The sequence below is a fragment of the Trachymyrmex cornetzi genome, unplaced genomic scaffold, assembly GCF_001594075.2.
Source record: "Trachymyrmex cornetzi isolate Tcor2-1 unplaced genomic scaffold, Tcor1.1 scaffold361, whole genome shotgun sequence".
Lineage (NCBI taxonomy): Eukaryota > Metazoa > Arthropoda > Insecta > Hymenoptera > Formicidae > Trachymyrmex > Trachymyrmex cornetzi.
The window spans coordinates 376,883-400,050 of record NW_017298332.1 but is presented as its reverse complement, the minus strand read 5'-3'; the positions used below and the strand labels follow the sequence as shown (position 1 = coordinate 400,050).

General features: G+C 34.5%; 1 protein-coding gene across 3 annotated transcripts in view; it reads right to left on the bottom strand.

The window, feature by feature from the left end:
• Positions 1–23,168, bottom strand: part of LOC108763482 (uncharacterized protein CG43867) — a 74,070-nt gene that overhangs the window by 30,135 nt on the left and 20,767 nt on the right. Inside the window, exon 1 of one of the 3 annotated variants that reach the window (XM_018511126.1) lies at positions 2,946–3,262. The exons of the other annotated variants lie outside the window; for them this stretch is intronic. Within the exon in view, the coding sequence (XP_018366628.1) occupies positions 2,946–3,020 (75 nt within the window). The 5' untranslated portion in view covers positions 3,021–3,262. Of the gene's footprint in view, positions 1–2,945; positions 3,263–23,168 lie in introns of those variants that run through there. 3 annotated transcript variants of the gene reach the window in all.

Below are 23,168 nucleotides of genomic sequence, written 5' to 3'. Positions count from 1 at the left end.
TTAAATTTTTATCTATTTGAGTCTAGTTTTATCTTTTTTTAACAAAACAGTTTATCGTCTTATGGTCAAATAGAAGCCACTCGAATATCAATTAATCATAACATAAGTTGCTTTCCATTTACACCAATCCTCAAGTAATTCTCACTTGTGACGTCATAACTCAGTTGAATGCGCGTTCTTTTTATATTCTGACAAGTGAGATTTAATTGAGTTTTTGCCTATAATCTGCCCAAGATTGAGACCGTGTGCTTTAGTGAGTCTCGTAAACTCACTTTAAAAGTCAGGTTCGAACCCGTGTTGTCTGTGATAACTTTTTACCAAACTAAGCAAATAATGACGTCATTAATCTGAGTATGAAATACTCAGCTCACTTCAGACTCAGTTCCACTTGTGTGCAATTGGAAAGCAACTGTAATGTTGTAAATAATGTAAGGTAGTAACTAACTTTAGATAATTCGGTGGACGATTTCAGACTGCGGCATTTGCTTGAGAGCATTAGCGAGAAAGTTTTATCCGTTATTTTTGTGGTTTATCACGGTAAATTCAACTCATTCCGCCTACCGATTCCGTGGAACAATAACATTAAAAAGAGACCGGAAAATTGAGATTGGAGTCGAGCTGCGAGTCGAGAACACGCCCGAGACTTGTCGCTCAAGACTCGCGCGGCTCCCCCAAGAAATACTAATTACAAAAGTAATTACAGCAGTAACAGTAGACACGATAAACGGCATTATCCCGTGCGACAAACGTAATTGCACGGTAACGGAAAGACAATTAACTGCTCCATTTTCGCGGGCAAACGGCGCGTTACCGCACGTATACTCGCGCACACACGTGGTCACACGTACGCAGGATACGTACAAAAACACACATATACGCGTATACGTGTGCGACGTTATTTAAACTTCAGTTTACGTTACGGCGCGCGACGCTTACCGGCGCACATCCTGCTATGCAAATGCGTGTTGAATTATGCATTCCGTCCGCGAGTTATAGATACATCCCGCAAGCGGAAAACGCGCGCGCCGAGTTATTATTCCGTAATCCTTCCGCTAGGGTTGTATCGCGAATTCATTTTGCATTGTAATTCCGGAAAGACTGCACCGTGGTGGACGTTGCGCCGGCTTAATATCGCGCACATTCGCGACGCGCACAACGCAGCGCAGTCTGAAACTAAAGCGAGAAATTAACCGGAGCGTCTGCGACATTTTTTTGCTCCGCGCGGTCATTTTTTTAGCCTTAAGCGTTTAAAGTTCGGCCAATGAACCGATGATTCAGCAGTCGCGAGCGACGATTTTCTATCGCACTCGGTATTATTGCAAAAGCGCGGTAACGAGAGAGGAAATGCACCGCCGGATAAAAGTGTCGCGCCATAAAGCGTAAACCTAGCTTTCTGGTAGCTTTTTATTTGACATTTATTCGTGACGCTTGTGCACGACAGCAGTATGGACGGTATGATATAAACCTCGCTGCATGCTAGGTTTTACATCTGACATTTGTTTCACGACACTTGTGTCTGACACTCGTGCCTGACAGCGGAGAATAGTAATAAGCGATGAAGAATTTCTCTCAGATTGCATTACAATGAGAGAACGTTAGTGGATGAATTAATGAAAATGTCATAATGTTAAGTTAAATTTAGCTCAGGCAACGAGATATAAATGACATTTCCTATTAATTCGAATTAAGTACATTTAATTCAACTGAGATTTCGTTCAAATTCATATCAAAACAATTTAAATGGTAAATTTTATTTCAAAAGGGAGAAATAGAGAAGGTAAAAATCAGATTTCGTTTTTCTATTGAAATAAAACTGATAAAAATTAATTTAAAAGAGAGAAATGATTTTTTTATTAAAAAAAAAATCAATTCTCTGGAATTACGTTTATGGCCACCCCGACGGAAGAAGAAATTTCTCTGAGAAATGGTAGAGTAACCAGTTTTCTTAGCAATTAAATTTTTCTTTTACTTACTCAAAGGATTTAATATCGTTTACTATAAAAATATGTGAAGGATTGAATTAAAAATCATTAAATATTTTATTTTTTAATTCAAACTTTTACATATGTTTACAGTAAAACTAAACGTCAATTGAGGTAAAATATTTTCTATAATATAAAAGAAAGATGTACAGATTTAATGGCTAGAAAAACTCTACAGTTACTCTACAGTTTTTTAACGCTTTTTCGGATGGTTTTGCCGAGGTAGCCATTAACGTACTGCTAGAGAACTCATTTTAACCCCTACACGTGGCATATATACACGAATAACCACACGTGTGGCGAAGTGTGGACGCTCGCTAAGTGGTCCATTCAGCGATGCCTGACAGAATACATTACAGGAAGCCGCAGTTAAAAACTCACTTCCCAACGAAATTTCTTTTGTCCGCAACTGTGCAGGTAATTCCTCCCTCTTACGGGAAAATTTCGCTGCGCTCAGATAAGCAAACATATTAGAAAACCATCGTCCGGGCTTAAGCTTAATGTTCTCGAATCTCGAGCTTGCTATTTCTTGATTGAACTTTTATGACACACTATCTTCTTAACATTCTTTCGATGTTCAATATAAAACTTATTAACTTAAGTCTCTTAGATCAAAATTTATTTATATCTAGATGAAATACACTCGTTTGCAAGTTTCACAAAAATGAAATCTGATCGTAACTTTTATCACAAAAATGTGACTAAAAAATGTATACACAATATTAAGAATTATCTTTATATAAAAAATGTATATTCTTGTTTATATCATTTTTATTTCTTGAACATTAAAAGATCTTGTTCCGCTCGTATAGCCCTTCTATTATTTTATTGTTTTTAGTATATTCTTCAACTTTTGTTTGTACAACACATATAATACCTACAATCAAACCGCGTTTTATTGAAGTTAGAGGAACAAGCTTATCGTGAAACTTCGTGCGAAATGAAAGGGGATTATATGATTACCTTGCGAAGCATCTCCTCGAGAGATTCCATGTCCAAAGCGGAGTTGTTGTTTTCGGTGTGTACGGGTTGCATCATTGGCAATTTATCAATCCACTCCAGATGAGTCACAAGTCTCGATGAGAAAATTGTACTCGCGGACACTAATCAAAATCGTTCGGCTGCGATGATTTCATTGAATGTCATAAATATCGACGCGGTTGAAACTTATCACCTCGTGATCACCATTATTTCTCGCGTTACACTGTCCATCATAATCGAAACTGTGTTCACAATGATTGTTTATGGACAGACAGATATGCGATAGATATGTTTGGATTCCGATACAAATCTAAAACTCAAAACTTATTACGCTTTCAATCAGTATTAAAAAACAGTTAATCGCTATTAAGGGGATGCTGGAGTGACCTGATTTACCAATGAAGTAATTAAATAGATTAATTTTCCTCGTTTCTCTTAATTGCACTTACGGATTGAAAAGTCCTTCTCCACAATTAAAGTATTGACAACAACACTGGCTGCCAGCTACAATTTAATACGAAAAATGAAAGAAAATTAAAAATTGTAGTTTTGTCACCGGCTCCTGCAGCCAATCGTCACAATATGTGCTGCATATAAGAGTTTCAGATTTTACCCGTTTAAAATAAGTAGCCAGCAGCCTACAGAAAACCTGGAAGAACAATACTATGCCTGTAGAAATGAGCTAGGAGCTTTAGTATAAGAGAAAAGAGTCGTCAAAAATTTCGTTCGTATGCTACGAATAAAATTAACGTGAAGCCATGAAATCGAGCAGTATTTCAGTTGATCTCTTTCTAAGAGATGGCGTTACAATATGTTAGATAAGGACAGATGAATGCGTTTGAGCGAGACACAACAATATATAATAAGTATAAGAAATGAATGAAAGATGTCACTATTATCGAAATTAATTTGGCATTTAAAAAAGTCTGTACTATCGACTTCGATCAAGTTCGGCCGTCGATCCAGCATCCCCTTAATAAATTTAACTTTTAAAAAGTCCAATTTTACGGTTTAATTTTAAATTTTATTTGCGTTTAATAAATATTCCTAACTAAAATAAAGATTGATATTTATTTGTTATATTCTTGCTCTTATATAAGTTTAATGGATATTCAGCAGGAAACTTTTGTCACACACTATCGATTTTTACACGTGTTTTATGTACCTGGTCACAGGTCACAGTGTGGAACTGCATTTCGTGTTGGCCGCGGTAAGAAAGGTTTGAGAAACAGTGGATTATATATATATAGAGAGATGAAAAGGAGACGCTGCAAAACGACGAAAAGGGAAGGTTAATCTTTCGGCGGGGGCGAGAGAGACCTGCCATCGTCACACGGCGTCGTCATCGAGGACTGTCGAGAGCGTCGCTCTCTGCACGACTATTTTCGGACGTGGGGTATTTTTAAGCCTCGCTTTGGGAGTCCCGAAAGGCGCGATTTCTAGAAGAAAGAAACGCGCCGTTTCCTGCCACCGCCTGTCGCCTTTCACGATGCAGTTAGTCGGTGCTGCACTTCACGGACAATCAAGAAAGAAAATATGAGGAGGACGTGCGTGCGTGCGTTCTCAGAGAATGTATACGTTCGCTTTCGACTAATTGAGACACAGGATAAGCAGAAAAAATATATTTCAAACCGACAAAGCTGTCATTTGGAAGATATTTTAAGCAATTTTCACGACATGGACAGAATGAGGTTCACTTTCATCCACCTTGCGAAAGATTTACACGTACAGTGAATAAAATTAAAGACATCGTAATAAAAATATATTATAAGAAATAATAAATCACAGTATCATATATACAACACGAGATAATAAAAATAAAATTCATTTCATCTTGTAAATTTGAATTCTTATTTACATTTTAGTAAATTTAAAATTGCACGTTTCTTTGGCTTATCGCAGAGATTACCATAGAAAGCCTTAAAATTTATCTACTAAGTAAAAGAAGCACCCATTATGGTCAAAGTTAAACGTTGAAATAATATTTCTATATGTATTTTAAATACATTTATTTCAGATACATGACTGCTCGCCGATTACTTTCAGATTTGCATTACAATCAAACTGAAATAATAATAACCTCACAAATTAAATTTAATCGTTTATTTGATGCTACTAACATCTTAAATCTATAAAGAGAACTTATTTTTAAAAACGTAAGCGATAATTTCTTCGATTCATCAGAGTATTATATCTCTACGTCAATATCGAGGATAAATTCAACCGAGATGAAAAAAAACTTTTTCTCTGCACAGGCGAATTAATTATCGAACGGTTACCCAGCCACTGATCGCATCGGATAATTATGGATACAGGTAACTTTTTTCAAATTGACTTTTTTCATCCCGATACTGTTCGGTATGCAGCCATGATCCCGTCGACTTCTAATTTTCGCCGCCGACAGAATGATCAATATTTATTTTCTCTTTCGATAATACCAATCACCGAGAGAGTTCGGTTCACTTTCCCCGCTCGTCCCTTGTTAAAATTCGATTCGATTCGATATTTGGTAAGCAAATAGAAGCTGGATCACCAGCAACCCGCCTACGACGCTATCACGCTGTAAAGAGCCAAAGAGTATCAAAGGACGAAAGTAGTTCACGCAGAAAGTTAGTTTCCGCAATTTCTCGCTGCGCCTTCTTCGCTCGTCCGCGGTAGTTTTATTATTTCCCTGTTCGAGATAAGCTCGCTCAATATTGACTGTAGAGACTGCACTGTTCGCAGTTATTGTTATGTCAATAGCCAAACAAGTGAAATTATCATAAAATTAAACGGTCTATAGTCACGAACCGGTAATTTCCCGAATTAAAAGTAAAATAAAAGAAAAGTAAAATAAAAATATAAAATAAAAGAATACAATCAGACGATAATTGAAATCCTCATACACATTGGCAAAACAAAAAAAATATTTACACAAAAACATTTAACTTTTATTATTGATTCTTCAATATTGCAGTGTTGAGAGATGATTTCAAATTGATAAAGATATCTAGTTTCAAAATCAGGAACCAGTGTTCTGGAACATTGCATATCTTCTATCTATGCACAGAGAAGAGATAGGCAGACAACTAAATAAATGAAAGCTCGACTTAAGCCCTTTCGAAAATACCCCTCAATTAAAATGCGAAACTCGGAGAGAGTGCGAAAACGCTAGATGCAATAGACAAGCTTTTCAAGTGCTTCCTAGCGTGTTGACGCTAGTCGAGCGACATATGATTTCGATCAAATGAGATTTTTGTTCCATTGATGAGCGTCCGTGTCTCGTCTCTCGTCCCTTTATCGAGCGACATTCGTTTGAACGTCGCTCTAACCAACGACACTGGCGAAACGGCGCGCACACTCGCTCTATACATATATCCCGATGCCCCATGATCAAAGCTTAATTGAAAAAGAGGAGGCCAGTCCTGAATGCACTGGCGACTGATACCACCTGGAATAGATACCGCGTCGGCTTTTACCTCTCTTGTAAGCGGATATATGGGTTAACTTTGATCAAAGGGCCACCTAATTTTTTGAGGGAAAAATCAAGAAGCATTTTGTACGATACAGAACAGACAATTAATGGAACTGTCGCCTACAATAAGCTAAAAAGAGTATTTAGCATTTTAACATAAATTTCAAACGTATTATTCACAAAATTAAATGTCCGCCTCCATCGGAATAATAATTCAATAAAGTTTTTCAAATGTAAGTTAAAATTGATTCTTATAATTACATTTCTAATTAAGTAAGTAGCAAAGTTTGAAACTTTTAAAATTATTGTTATCTAGAATAATTACTTAAAACTTAAGAGAAGAAGAGAAGGTTCTGTGAATTTTTCACTAAAGCGAAAAAAATTATTGCTGCCTCACAACAATATATATATTTTTAATTTCTAAAATTATAAATTTTGATGAAAAATTAGAAGATTCGAATTCTGCGAAACGTGTAGCTTTAATTATCACCGTAAACATTCCTAAGACCCGTATTAATTTTGAGATCTTTAATTTTCGCTTACCCTTATCCCTGAGATTTATATCGTAAACCGACGTTTAAAAAGGGGAAGAGATATTTATTTCGGTCAGAAAATTAAATTCCTTTAAAAATAATGAGAAAATGCGAAACAAGTAAAAACACAAAAGATATAACATTGACTTAATGATTAATGTAAAAAGATATTATTGCAGGAAATAAGGATACGATAACTGAAAAAGTGATAACGTACAAAGGTTGTAACGAAATTTTCCTTAAGATATGAAACATTTTTATAACGCCTTACATTAAAGCGAAACAACAAAATTTTGATCCCAAAATTAATTATATAACAAGTTCTAAGAGTAACTGCACGCATAACTAGGACAAACTTTTGATTAATTGCGATACAATGCGGCATAGCTTTCTTTAGAGTGCGCGCTAGATTAAATGAGTGAAATTTTAATAAGACGGATCAGCGAAAAAGTCAAAGAAAATCATCATTTATTACAAGCTTTTTTTCAAATTCAGTACACTTTTTTGTAATTATGATCAAAAATGCACGCTAGAATAAACGAGTGAAATTTTAATAAGACGGATCAGCGAAAAAGTCAAAGAAAATCATCATTTATTACAAGCTTTTTTTCAAATTCAGTTTTTGTATTATTACACTGAGAAAAATTTCCAGACTTTATCCGTTCAAAATGTAACAAACGGATATTTCCGATAAATTTTGATCGTATATTTAGAACTATCTGATAAAATTTTCTTAATGTTTTATCGGATAGTCCTAAATATACGATCAAAATCTATCGGAAATATCCGTTTGTTAACATTTTGAACTGATAAAGTCTGGAAATTTTTGTCAGTGTATGATCAAAAATAATGCCCTCAAATTAAGAGTCTGTAAAGTAAAGCTTATTTTACTAAAAAAAAATATATATATATATTTTACTATCTATACAGTATTGTTTTTCATACCATATATTTTATACTTATTTATATTTAATATTATTAATATATGTAATATTCATTATTATATCAATTTATTTTCTGAAAGATTGAGACTCGTTTCGTGAGCACATATTTATTCTTAAATAAAAGTTCAATATTTCTATTGAAGAGAAAAATCAATTCTATAAATCAAATAATCTAGTACTATAATTTTCCTTGTTGACTATAAAAGTTGATTATAAAACAATTGAGGTTGTATCTCCTATCTTATCGCTGCTGAAATTAAAATTATTCCGTAATTTATTCTTTTCGATCAGCCGCACAACAATATACTCCAGTTTCTAGCGATTTATTTATAATGGTTTAACAAATCTTTCATGCAATTTTTCCTTAAAAAAGATTCGATAAGACGTTAACGCTTTCATGAAAATTGAAAAGAATCAACAATATTCTCGGATAATACTATGTTAGAAACATTATGGCGTGAAACACTGTTCGTGCGTTGTAAATCGCTATCGTATTTGCATTCCAATTGAGAAAGATACGCAGGCTTTCCTTGTGCATGCATTAAATGCACTTATCGAAGCGAAACAGTATTTTTGTAAAGATTTTTTTAAATATCTTTTATTACATTTTAACTTTCTCTCTTTCGTTTCAATAATTAAATAAGGAATTCAAATATGTAAATTTAATACATGTCCAAATAATAATTATGCTTTTAAAGTACTTTTCAACGATAAACTAAATGGCAACGTATAAAATTATCGGAAATATATCCAATAATCTCATAATTTATCGTTTACCTGTGTTTATATAATTTATTATTATTAATTATTAATTTATTATCTTCTCTTTCATTCAAATATCACGAAATTCTTAAAAAGTGACAATTGCCAATTATTAAAAGATATTATGGTATTAAAACTGCATTAATTGGCTCAATGCGGCATGAGAATAGCCCGTATGTACTTTGTAAACGAAGTTATCCTGACTGAAAGCTCTCTTTTGATTTCTTGTTTTGTTCGGCGTGATTTAGCCGCTAATTGACATCGCCTTGATAGAAAGAAGCTACTAATTGCTTTAACACTGCCGTTCAAACGACCACTTCTAGTACGTAATGTTTGCTCGTAATGCGACAAAGAAAGATAAATTAGTCTAAGAAAAGAAAATTAATTTCTCATCTCTTTGTATAATTTTCGTATTTAATAATAAATGACAATATTACGTTGTAATTGAAATTGTTATCTGAAATAAAATGCAGTTAACGCTCTTTGAAATGAATTACTGTCATATACTACAAACGACAGTCATTTTCAACTTGACTCTTAAACTAAGTACACCGCTTACGCGATAATCGTGTTTATCACTCGATCTAATACAGCTGTCGGTTTTAGAATTCACTTAACAGTATTAACAGTACACTAATTCCTCGTCAAACCGCGACATATGTTTGCAGTGCTTCATATATAATAAATCAAGCTTCAATCCAATTAAGTTTGTTGGTAACAAAAGAAACAATGAACGGAGGTAATGCAACAGAATTGAACAATGTGACACTTGATTTAAAATTGATTTGAAACATCAAATTTATAAATATTAAATAATCAGCAAAGAACGATATAAACATATAATCGCTAGAATATGATAATTTAAATTAATATGTCATATTTCAACGATAGTTTCCAGCATTATTTACATATTCGCATGAAATTTACATTATCAAAAAATCGCAAAAATCCCTGGAAACTCCGTGGTGGATATTTACAAATGAACTCCAAAATTCGAAGGTAGGTATATATACTCCCTCTCCCTTCGCTGTCCTGCGTTCTGCCACTTGAAATGTCAGGCATTGACATATACAGAGTTCGATTGCTATTCACGCAGAAACCATCGATTCTCCCCGAATTACATACCCCTTCGTCCCTCTCATGTGCACCCAATTATCTCTCTCCCCCGATCAATTACATCGCAAAATACTACGAGGGCGAGAGATCTCTCCGCGACTGTCAAACGCGACGCTGACGCGGATCGATGTGACGCGGGATCGCGGATTTACGGATCCCGCGTGTCCACGAGGGAGGAGGAAGAGCGAGAGAGGACGTAATACTCCGATCGCGTTTCACGGACCACTGAGGGGAAGTCACGTCCGTCGCGGTGGCAGCGGCGATGTCGGAGTTGCGTCGGGCGCATACGTCACATGCGCGCCTTGCGCGCGGTGCGATGCGACGCGACGCGACGCGACGCCGCCGCCGTCGCCGCGGCGTGTCCTCGTCGACGCGATAGCGAATGGCACTGATACTCTCATAGAGAGATGCGTGAGCACTCGTAAAGAGTCAAATCCAAGAGGACTCGGAGGATTATACGAGCAACCTTGTACGGCCCGGAAACTACTGGATAAATTCCGAATTATCAAGTTCGTGCACGAGACGCTCCTATTAAGTTCTGCTTTAAGTTGTAGCCCTCCTTAAAACCCTCTAGGGGCGAATGTTGCATACTTGCGCAACGTTCACTTTAAAATTAAATTCGGCATAAATTTAGAGTAAATTCAGGATCTGTGTAGAATATATAGTTATTTAAATATTAATGATAGAAATGCATCGAACATGAATATATGTACTTCTAACTGATGCCAAAAAGATTAGTGATAAATTCTTTGAAATCATCATAGACGTATCTATAATAGGTACACTGAGAAAAAAATCAACTAATATTTTCAAAAAATATTAGTTAATTCAACTAAATGTAGCGGTCACGGGCTGTCAAGCAAATATTTATTAATTCAACCAAATATTTGTTAATTCAAACAAATAACATGTTTTAAATTACAAGATTTTTTGTTGATCTAAATATATACCTAAATATTTGAACTAAATAATCATTACAAATTAAACTAAAATTTAGTCAAGTTAACAACTTTTTGCTCAGTGTACAGACTGACGCATTCCCTTATCTTCAGTTAAAGCTCCGTTAAAAAAAATGACATATATCAGCTCTATTAAAAAATAATTAAATTTATTAAAACTGAAATGTGAAAAAAGAATGTGAGAGAGAGAGAGAGAGAGAGAGAGCAATATACTTCAAATTACTTCATGTTTTTAAACCGAGAGTAACAATGTCATAGGAATGTGTAGTTTATTATTCTTATTACAACTATAATAAAATTAGTAAAAATATAGTTGTTTTTTAATGACAAGACAATGTCGCCTCTAGAAAGATAAAAAGAGACTTGGAAAATTCGTCTCCGAATGGATTAAAGCACGATGAATTAATAATGATGACTAATCCTATTAAAAACATCCTATTAATAAAAATTGTTCTAAAATCGCGTTTTTCCGATTAACGCAGCCCCAAAGTATTTAACGAGTACGGCGAAACTTTTGCACGGTTTTGCAATATTCATGTAATATGCTATTCTTATGATATTACAACGAATATAGACAAATGAACGAATTTTGTTCTGACACAATGATTTATGTCCACGCAGATTCGTCCCCTCCCTATAATACGATTCCGTATATCTCCGTAGCACTCGTGTGTCTTTATTGCTGTCGTTCCATCTCGCCGATCCAAGACATGTATCCACGCCACCGGAAGTATCCATTAGACGAGAAGGAACTTAACAGTCTACGTTCGTGTCAACGGTGAACGCCATTGGTTACGTGATACTACAACGTACGTTGCGATACATTCGTGACAAGAAGCTTCGTACGCGAATCGTGTAATAAAGTATATTTTGCCGATAATCTCGAGAGATCTCTTTTTACTATTTGACGAGGTAGAGTATGGTAAAACGTGACTGCCAAAAATAAGTCATTATGCTTTTAGCTTGATTAATCAATTCCATCTAAATGAATTAATCCCGGCATAGCATCGTTACGTAGGTGCCATTTGCGGACGGTAGTTATGTTGGGAATTTTAGTGAAATTCCTAGTGACCGTAATAATTTCTAAGGCCCTTATCGTATTATCGCGATAGCGTGCGCCGCGAGTTTGAGAAAGTTCTTCATATACAATGCGCCTTCGAGCTAATCCAATAACGTACGCGACATCCTGGATCCGCAAAATGGATCCCTCTCAACTATAGAGAAAGAGATCAAACTAAAATTAAACAGAAATATCTAACAGATATCAAATCAAGTAATTTGCGAAAATCTAGTTTTATTAGGATATAAAATAAGTAATAACGTTGTTTGATTGGTAAATTACCTAATGCGTTGGATGATGAACAATCCCGCTCTCAAGTACTAAACGAATTACGTAGTTAGACTTACGATCGAGAAAATTAGACTTTAGATTAACATCATTTTCTCTGTAAAAAATATTAATTTGCTGAGAGTGAAAAATTAGTTCTATTAACCCTTACAAGGCCAGTGGGACGTATACCGTATATATAAGTCTCATCTTGAATCTCCTTAATCTTTTCAATGTTTCTGTGAAATTTAACTACTAATATGCACATGTTAATGTAATTTCTGCTTTTGAAAGCTTAAAGTATCATTTTCTAATACTTTAATCAATTAAGCAATATATTTTTAGTCACGATAAATTGAAACCAAAAATTGTGATTTTTGAATTAATTGGATTGCATATAAACTAATTAAATTAGAAGAATAAATTTAAATAAATATTAAGTATATATATTTTAATTTGTAATATATAATTTATTAAGAATTTTTACGTATACGGTTTTTATTTAAAAAATCTTGAATATACATGTAAAAATACAAATGTTTTCTTTTAGACAAAAAATAATTTTATATAAATAATATAATAATTTATAAAAAATTACTATTTTATAATATAATAATTTTTATAAAGAAAAAAGTGAATTAAAAAAAGCAAAATTTAATTATGACGGATAAATTCATTAAGTATGTACTTCAATTTTTTAATTCGCTATATTGGATCCGCTAGTTTAAATTTCTAAAATTTAACTTCAGAGATTCATAATAAGCGATCCAAAAAATCTTCAAAAATATAAGTTTACTGTAAATAATCACTGACATAAAAAATTCGTTCGCCATATGGGATCTGTCATTTTAAATACAAAAATTAATCAAAATTCGCCTAATAAAAAAAATATGCCCCTATAAGGGCTAAAATATATAAAGTTTTTCTGATTAATTGTATTGTTAGTTCAAATGAGACTTTTCAGTCCAATGTTTAGATACTATATATCTAAACATATTGTATATACAGCACAACAGCTAGATTGAATCGCTGTAAAAATAGAGAAGGTGCTTCCGTCTGGTTTCTTAAAGTTCGTCTAAGTGAATTTTGGTTTGGAAACAGCAATATAAACCCTCAGAAGGTCGAAGCCTCTTCCTTCACGGAGCCGCCGTCGCCATCGTTCACAAACAAAATCAATATTTAATTTTCCGGACTTTTATCCGCGGTCGAAACTCCAAGAGGGAAGGAAGCAAGAAAGCGAGAAGAAAGGAGGAATAGCAGAGCAAAGCGGGGAATCTTTAAAACTCGATAAGGTTCGAGAAAATCGGGGTTGTTGGAGCCCTTTCCGAATCGGAAACGATCTATTCACGCGCGCGTTTACAAATACGCACGACTACCCCCGATGTGTACTTTAAACAGCATTTTCTCGCGAATGTATCCGCGAGAGATACTGTTCTCCGTCTCGCAAATAAAAATATCTGCCAATTTCTTAAAACTTATAATAATGTTACACAGGCCACGATCGTTAAGAAATTTTCATGTACATGTTTAATAGAAATTAACTATTTGATAAAAACAGTCCTAAATCTCGAAAATCCATATATATGTATTTTAGGAAATATTTTAAACTGCAAAAATTTACATTTTATCACTTTTACTTATATATTAGAAGTAAGTAATTACAAGTATATCACATGTAATAAATTAAATTTCTATTAATACGCATGGTAACAGTGCACAGCAGTTCGTACAGAAATTAATTACTCTCTCATATGTCAATTTACTTCAATTTGCTTATACGTTATACGAATATATAGAGATATACATTATACGTAGAGTTTATATGTATATGTACAGTTTAATTATTTTAAGCAAGGTCTTAAATTTCTCTGTCAAAATGGATATTAAAATCTCGTAGATGGATCAAGCTGATTCACTTTCGAGATATGCGCTTGATTATGTTTGCCGTTGTTACCGCGGGAATGGAAACCTTGAGTGACTCCATAATATTAGCTCGTTCTACCAAATGCAAATTTAATGAGGCAAAAAAGATTCCACTTTCTTATCAGGACTCCCTTGCTCGGTGCTCCCTTACAATTACGCTAGACTTTGTTACTTGAATTTTTTATTCTGTAATTAAGATTTCGATTATACAACATAACTTATGGATAACCGTATGTAACAAAAGCGGAACTATTCTGCAAACGTTCTTGTAACGATTATCTTGAAACAGACGCGAAATCAAAAGGACGGAAAGGGATGGTTGCGACGACATCATTCGCATGTAAAACAATGGTGTGTTACAATCGGAGTAGAAATTCGCGATTAGACGTATTCGAATTCAGTTTGGCGGTCCCGAGAGAATTTCCCGGCGTCTGCGGCACGTGCCGAATAACGTACGAGCAAACCCGACCAATGACACATCATTCGTCTCTATACTAATCTGAGTAAAAGAGATTAGATATACGGCCGCAGCCATTAATTCAGCGCGGAGATACGTTACATACCTCTCTCTGCAAATGTCCGATCCTCTTTACGTTATATCTTCCTGCTGTCTGTTAAGAACGCGAATGAAATAATTTATTTGCCAGCATGTAACATAGATTATGTACAGCAAATTCATTATCAAATATTATTTCACCACGAAAATTGCCGCAGAGTTTTCAATAAAAATTGCAGCCCAAATTCAAACGCTATCAAAAACAGATTAATTTTAATAAAAGTTGTAATTAGAAGGTGGAGTAATATTTATTTTCGAAAATTTTTTTACAGCTTATTCGATATTAATGGCGAAGAATGCAGCACGAAAAAAAAAAAAATGAAACGGGACGCGAAAGATGAAGGTGCGAAGCTAAGAAATCCGTAGAACGTCTAATGACGCTTAGGACCAGTTGGAGAAGCTATCTGGTACTCGTCCCGCCGTCAAAAATGTAGCACGTACAACTCGGGACAGTCAGAGGGAGGAGAGTGATGATGAATCGTCGAAGGAACCATTTGTCATTGTCATAAACGGTACAGAGACTGCAAGCTCGAATCGCGCCATTCAGTTCGCCCCCTCGGATAATTAACCAGCACGCATTTTACTAATAATATTCTCGCACCGCGGCTTCCGTTTAGCTAGGAATCTCACTTCCAATCACTTTCTCATCTAAATTATGCAAAAAAGAAAGAGCTTCTTATCGCGCAATGTTAACGATGCCGGACACTCTTGCGAACAACACTCGCCGCTGTGGAATCATTTTTCTGCCGTTTGAGTTTTTGCGACGTTCCATTAAGACCGGCTGCGCGTTTTAAAGGACTAAAGTAGTTCTTATTTCTTCCGGGATTGGCTCTCTCAGATTCAGATGTGTGCTCTGCGAGAATTATCTAACATTCGCAGCGGGACTACCGCGACGGACGAATGCAACGACCGTTGACAATATCGCCATAAATCCGTCCTACCGCCGGTAGATATTCGTTATTCCGATGCTATTTTCGCTCTAACGCTCTTCCGGTAAGAAGCGACTGCGGCTCTAACAGGCAACGAGAGCAGAGTGAAAAAGCGCAGCGCGGGTATAGCCGCCCCGCGTATATTAGAAGAGACGAAAGTTAGTCTTAATTTTATAAATAGCACTACCGGGAACAGACACTTATAGTTAATAAGCCTCCGGCGCGGAAAACGCTGCCGGGCCCCTTTAAGCCTCGCTCTGCGCCGCTAATAGAGGGAGAGTGGATTAGAGCGCGAAGTGTAACAGAGATATAAATTTCGCATCCTAAAACGCAAGTTCTGGCATAATGTGCGAAGTAAAAGAGCTGATCGGAAAAAAGGTAAACGACGAACGAAAGCAAGAAGAAAGAATACAAATATTTTCATTCAATCTTGTACGTTATAGATAGGAGTATTTGTTTTATACATGGAAAAAATAATTTTTCTAAAAATTCAGCTGGATGTATACATTTGAAAATAATTTTTTTGAACCATCAAAAATTGTGTAGAAAACTTAAGCATGATGCTGCAAAACGTTTTGATGTTCTAACAATTATATTAAGCTGACATAATTATTTTGATAATTCAATAAAATAATTTTTAAATCTATCTAGTTAAATTTTTTACATAATTCGATAAAACCGTTCTTTCCGTGTATAAAAGCATGTCTCAAAAGGCAGAAACCACTTTATCTGGTAGTAATTACAATTAAGATTGCATGTTAGATATCCATGATGTGAGAGATTATGATTTTAAAATCCGTAAGCAAATTTTAAAAAAAGGAAGAGGAAATCTTTAAATTTATCTCTAAATCCAATCTTTAAATATCTAATCTTCGAATCTATCTCTCTGTATGAACTGTGTGAAAAAAAGTATTAAAATTTTATCAACGCTTTTGTCGTTAGAGACACGCGGCTATCCGTTTGAAATTCTGCGCGTCGATTGTTCTATTAAGATACTCCTTATTCTCAAAATGCTAATACGGTCTCGAAATTATAAATATCTACGTCGGAGGTAAATACATCTGGGAAAACGAGACTCTCGGTAGCTGGCGCAAAGACGAAGATGAAAATGAAGACAAAGTTGCCTTGCAGCTTCTCCACCTCGCGATATTAAGACACTCGAGGCTCGCGCACGTCACGGTCCAATCTTCGCTCTATCTCAGCCCTGCACTCCATCTCGGCCATTTACATGCAAGATATTCCGGCGCGAGCGTACGTTCGTATCACAATTTGCATTACCTCTCTTATCCTCTCCTCTCGCTTGCTCATTCGTTCGTTAGCGAGGTCGCGAATAGAGTTACGAGGAGGAGCAGGCAATTGAAACCGGAATAAATTTGGCAAAGTCGTAAATTTCTTTCTCGCACACCGACAGCGTTTTGATCTTTCGTCGACAATAAAAACGCGATAACGTAGCCTGTTTCTTTCGCGTTTATGACGTTAAAAAAAATTGCATTCACCCTTAGACTATATGTACTGGAAGTGCCACGTGAATAACGTAGCAAAAGTGTCTCCAACGTTTATATCTGTCCTCGTTTGTTTGAAATTTGTCTGCGCTTGCGCTAGATGATAATCATGTAATTTGTTTAATTTTACGCCATATATTTATAATAATGAAATTTTAAAACTGTCAAGGACTTGTTAAAAACTACAAGAGACATGCGAACCACAATAAAATGAACAAACAGGACAGCTATATACAGTGAGAGCAAAAAGTATTCGTACAAGGAATTTTTTTATAAAAATAGTTTATTTGTAAAAAATAAACATTAATTAGAAATTTTATACAATGAATATATTCTGTTCTAACATAAGCAAACGAGCTTTGCATGTATTGCTGATTTTAGAAGCTAAATTTCTCAACTGTACGAATACTTTTTGAGGATCCAAACAATAGGATTTTTCATTTTCGTTTATTTTTCGGATGATATATTTTCTATAATTAATACACATCTTTTTGGTATATATAATTTTAAGAAACATACAGTCTATTGTATTTTTTATGAATCAATTGTTAATTACCCAGCAAAAAAGATCGTCAATTAAACGAATCGACGTCGAATTAGTGTTGACATCGATTCGATGACTCGTTTCTCGCTGAATAATATTTTCTTTTTAAAAATAAAGTTTTTTAAAAAAATCTTTTCTCTGTACGAACACTTTTTGCATGTTAAAGTAGTCACTGTATGTTAAAGATAGCATGTTTCACTGGTAGGACTGGTGCGCACTCAGTGTATATTAAAGCTGTTATACACTAACTTAATATCTGAATGTAAAACTGAACTATCTCAATTAATAAAATACCCAATGTTTATTTGATTAAATATTACAATAAAATATATTGAGAATTTCGCGATTTAATTCGTTTCTATATTTTTATTAAACGTACATATTTACGTCGATTTGTGTTTAATAGCGTTAAAGTACGCACCAGCTCTGCCAGTACAAAATGCTACAAGAGAGTTATGTAGCACTTTTAATATAATATACCTACTTATGTTCTAAGCACGCATAAGAGAGAAAAATTTGTTATGAACGCTAATTTATACTATGATATAAACTTATTTGCACATGCAGAGATCACAAATGATGCAGGTGTAACAAATATTTATTCTTTTTTACACTTGCTAGAAAAATTATTCGCAATAAATGCAAAATATTTGTCAAATATATAAATTTGTTTGCTATAAACAGCAAACAAATAATTGCTTTAATTGTCATTTGCTATAAACAGCAAACAATTTGACAATTAAATTTTGTAATTCGTTTTTAATTTGTAGCAAATTTTGTCTCTCTGTGCGCACCGAAATTATTTATATTAGTTTCGATATCTACTCTAGCCAAGGTTTGAACAAACGACAAGCGTGAAATATTGGAATGTTTGTACGACCAGTCGAGAGACAAAAGGAGGAAAAATGTGTAACGCAGCTGAGATATCGTGAATTATAGGGGAGAAGATCTTGGTTGAATTTTTCAAGGATCGGTTTAAAGAACTTACGATCGTTTTCATCCGTTCTGCAGAAGGTACTCTTCTGCCTGCCTGCGTGTGCAAGGTGGCATTCTCATCGCCCTTCGCATCAGCTCGGTGAAATAGCCAGGCGGAAGAGGGGGATTTTCACTTTACGATTCTCTCACCTAATCCACATAAAGGTCGCTCGTAAGCAGGAAGGCTCGATCGTGACGAGTACGATGATAGGGCACTCGCGCTCACTTCCTATCTCTCCCCTTTCGATCTTTTTTTCACCGATTTACAACGTATTCGGTTCATCGCTTCGAGCCGATTTTATAGCGTCGTAATTCGCAGCGACAGTCACTCTATCCAATAAACACTCACGTAAAAACTACACTTGGCACTTTTTTAAACACAGTTAATCTTAAAGAAATGGCGTTATTTTTCGCGTAGAATAAGATAAAAAATTTCGGTAAGCATTTCTCTAACAGTATATAAATTGTAAATTCTGAGACTATTCAGAGAATATCGCAAAAGTAAACTATGTATATTCTCTCTTTCCAATTGAAATGTACACTATGCTATACACAAAACAGCTATGCAAGCTGAGTATATTCAATTTGTTTTCTCAATACGTGCTGAGAATATATTCTAATATACAATAAGTATATCTATAGTGAGAAATATATATATAGATCTATACATACGTATTCCTCAGTTATACTGAATATAGATGTACTGAATGTAAACATGTTTTTCAAATATAATAGAAAATTTGAACATACAAATTGGTTATGTATATAAATTTATATTAAAATATATTTAAGCACTAAAAGCTATCACACGTAAAAAAGTTGTAGTCGTAACCATAAAGTCGTAAGCAAATTGACCAATCACAGTTAAAAATGTTAAAAGGTTTACGTTTTAGAATGCTGACCACGATCGATATACTTCAATTACGACTAAAACTTTTTTACGTGTGATGGTCTTTAGATCCACTTTAACCGAAAATAAGATTTCTCTTAATTACATTGATTCGTATTATTTAAAAATATAATTTATCCAATTATTAATTATAATTGTTTAAATATACAAACATTTTTATATAGAAAATATACTAAATTTACTTTCACGATATCTACTGAACATTTTCCAAATCTATTATTAGGATAAAAGATGCTCTGGCATTTCATGTTAAAAGTGCATTTTACTGCCGCAAATATAGAAACGCATAATAATGATACGAAGATAGAAACCATGCCGCATATCATCTTAAAATTTGCTTTTATATTATCGAGATGTAAGTTGCCTCAATTTCGCAAGACGATCCATACAACTCTGTATGATTGGATAAATTGGGAAAGTAACCAAGAAAAGAGGATTTATTTTTCAGTAATGGCAAATCGAACGAGTACAGTCGAGAAGCCATGGAATCGCATGCAATTGGGCGCGGAAACGAGAAAAAAGTGCGCATTGGCGGGCAATCTCGACTAAATATATTGTATATTTAACTCACCGCGCGTCTATATACGTTTACTACCTGCGCGAGGTAGAGCGAGTTTCCGACATTGAATTAACTCGGAACAATATATCGCCGCCATTGCATTGTGTACCGGGCAGGCGGCATTGAGCTTCCGAGCGCCCGACTACTTCATTTATCAAGTTAAACAATAGAAGAGACTACCTCGCCCAACCACCCCCGTCTTCGACCGTATCCTTCGAGGGAAAAAAATTTCTTTTTCGCACCCCCCTCCCCCTCCTCCCCACTACATTGAATCTCACGCTCTCGCTCGATTTTTCGTCATACCATAACACTCGTCCGACAGTTCGCTCGTGATAATCATTCGTTATATGTATAACGGATTTTTTCGGTGGGGAGCAATGATAAAGTAAGGTGTTCTCTCTTATGTATAATTATAAGATATTTCACACTTTTTAATAAAACTTTATATTTTATATAAATTCCATATATTCATAATTAATTTTGAAAAACTAACAATTGGAATTTATCTTATAAATGTCAATATGTGAGTAATTAACAACAGAAAAAGGACATGGCAACAATTTTTTATTCTCTTGATTTAAAAAATATTCTTTTTCTTCTAAATTTGTTATACTTACGTATGTAACTCTTTTTTCTTATAGACACAAAATTATAAGATATTTCACTTTATTGAATACATTAAAAATAATTAAAATTAAATAAGATAATAATAATTATTATTATTAAAAATAAAAGAAACTTTATAATCGGTTAAAGCGGATCTTAGTGCTTAAATATTTATTTCTGTGTGTGTGAATTTATATGTATATCTTATTCTGCGGCGCGCTGTAATCTTTTTCGATCTTGAAACGTAATAATAAGCAAAACCAGTAACATCACTTGTTAAATTGATAATAAGCAATTTTTGATGCTAATAAGCATCTTTATAAGAATATTATTCTGATGTTAAGCATCTTAAATAATTTATTGCGAATAATTTATTGCCTCTCGTATTCCATGCGTTTTCACCATTCGACCACCAAAGCTTCGGCAATATTTTTCGCAATAATTATTTAACATTCTCATTAACATCAGATTAAAATTCTTATAAAAATGCTTATTGGCATTAAAATTGCTCATCAATTTAATAAATGCTATTACTAGTCTGGTTCTACTTATATGTTTTGCTTAATGATTGCGTTTAAAGACCGAAAAAGATTTCGGTGTGCGATCTGTAGAATCAGATATGTACATAAATTCACGCAGAATATTTAAACGTTGAGATCCGTTTTGATTAAATACAGGATTTCTCTTATTTAACTAGATTTATTCTCATCAGCCCAAATTCATATTATAATACATTAAAAATAACACGTAAATTTAACATAAAATTACTACGCATAAAACGCGATGTGTGGGGTAAAATCAGGGGTTATGGCATAGGCTACTAATATGAAATAGTGGCTTATTTTTTAAACAAAGCATTGCAATCTGGCGGCAATCGCTGAAAGTTATTGCAACTGTTACCAAACATGTCATAACAAGCAATGAACTCGGTCCGACCAACCGTTTTGCTACAATTAACATATTCATTTCCGTTACGTAAGAAGATCCGGCAGCTTTTTATAAAAAAGTGTTCTCACAAATTGTGTGTGTGTGTGTGTGTGTTGTGTGTGTGAAGGTAAGTTTTTTTAGTACTTATATTGCACAGACGCTTTTAATAATGTTGCATGAACAACATTATGCAGATTAATTGCTATTTCAAACTTGTTTATTGCTACGGAAAGACTTTATTTGTCATATGACGAAATTCAGGTAATGTGGAATACATGGAGGGTTGAGAATATGGAATAGACTCCATGCATGTTAGCAACTTATTCGTGATCAGATTAGGTTAGATTAGATTACAGCATGTATTCTATATCAGCTTATTTGCGATTTATCAGCTTATTTGCGATTTTTTATTTATCCATGCGTAATAACGTTCGTAATGATGCTATTATATTTTCTGTGGTATTGTACAATAAAAATTGAAAAGTTTTTTCTATTTTTCTTGATCAGTTTATATAAATAAACAAATTTGGACTTCATTTATTGTGTTATTTATTACTATGGTCAAAATTTCATCGGTATTCCATATTACATCCCATTTTTTAAACCCCCCCATTTTTTCACTTTTGACTTTTTTGTTAATATTGACGTTGGACTTAAATTTTGGCGACCTTCATTTATTGAATGTTGTAGCTAACATATTCCTCAAGAGTTCTGTGTAAATTTAAAGTCTTCATAAGCATTTATATTGGAGCAATGTTAATTTAGAAAAAGCTATTCCATAATCCCTGCTTTTACCCTATATAGCACGCTATTACGAAAATTCTTCATTAATGAGGCTCTTCTTCAGACGCAAGGAACTTCGAACAATCCGTAAGACTGGCGGTAGATTAATTCGTCGACCACGGATTAAGAATGCCGTGGATTAAGCGCACCGCGTGAATGAAGTTACGATAAATCTCTTTTCAATTAAATCACAAAGTTTCCCGACAGACGGGAGAAAGGTAACAGGGCGAGATAAAGTGATGACTAAGGAGGAAGGAAGGAAGGCCGGCCGTGGGCTCTTCTCCACGTCCTGGACGTCTATTGACGACCGTTATCGCTCCGAAGGGAGTCGCTTGACCAAATCACTCGATAAAAAGCCCATCGAACATCTTATTTTTTCCTCTCTCTCACTTTCTTCTATCTCTTTCTCTCTGTCTCTCTCACTCTCTCGCTTTCTTTATCTCGATTTAAACCGCCCCCATTTCGATACCCGCGGGTCCCATTTGGTCAGCCAATTTCTTGGTCCTCGCTCTCGATTTGTGCGATTGCTAAATTTCGACGATTTATCTTCTTTCTCTCTTTAAAACGCTTTGATTTATTGGACGTTTACTTGTACTTTGCTCACTGGCTGCTTATTTCACGACACTTTTCTCTTACGACACCGTAGTTTTTGATGAAAAAAATTATCTTCATATTGTATTTCTATGTATATGTATACGGGATGGACTGTAAAAGATTTTATGGAGCGATTTCTCACACATTCAAATTCAAGCTGAAAATTTCATATGACCATATGTCCGAGACGGTTTATGTTTCAAAGATACAGGAAGTTTCAAAGTTGAGGGAAAATTTCGTTCTTTCCAAAAATTTTGAAAACCCCGTATTTTTTAAATTGAATCGAATATAATAATCCTACG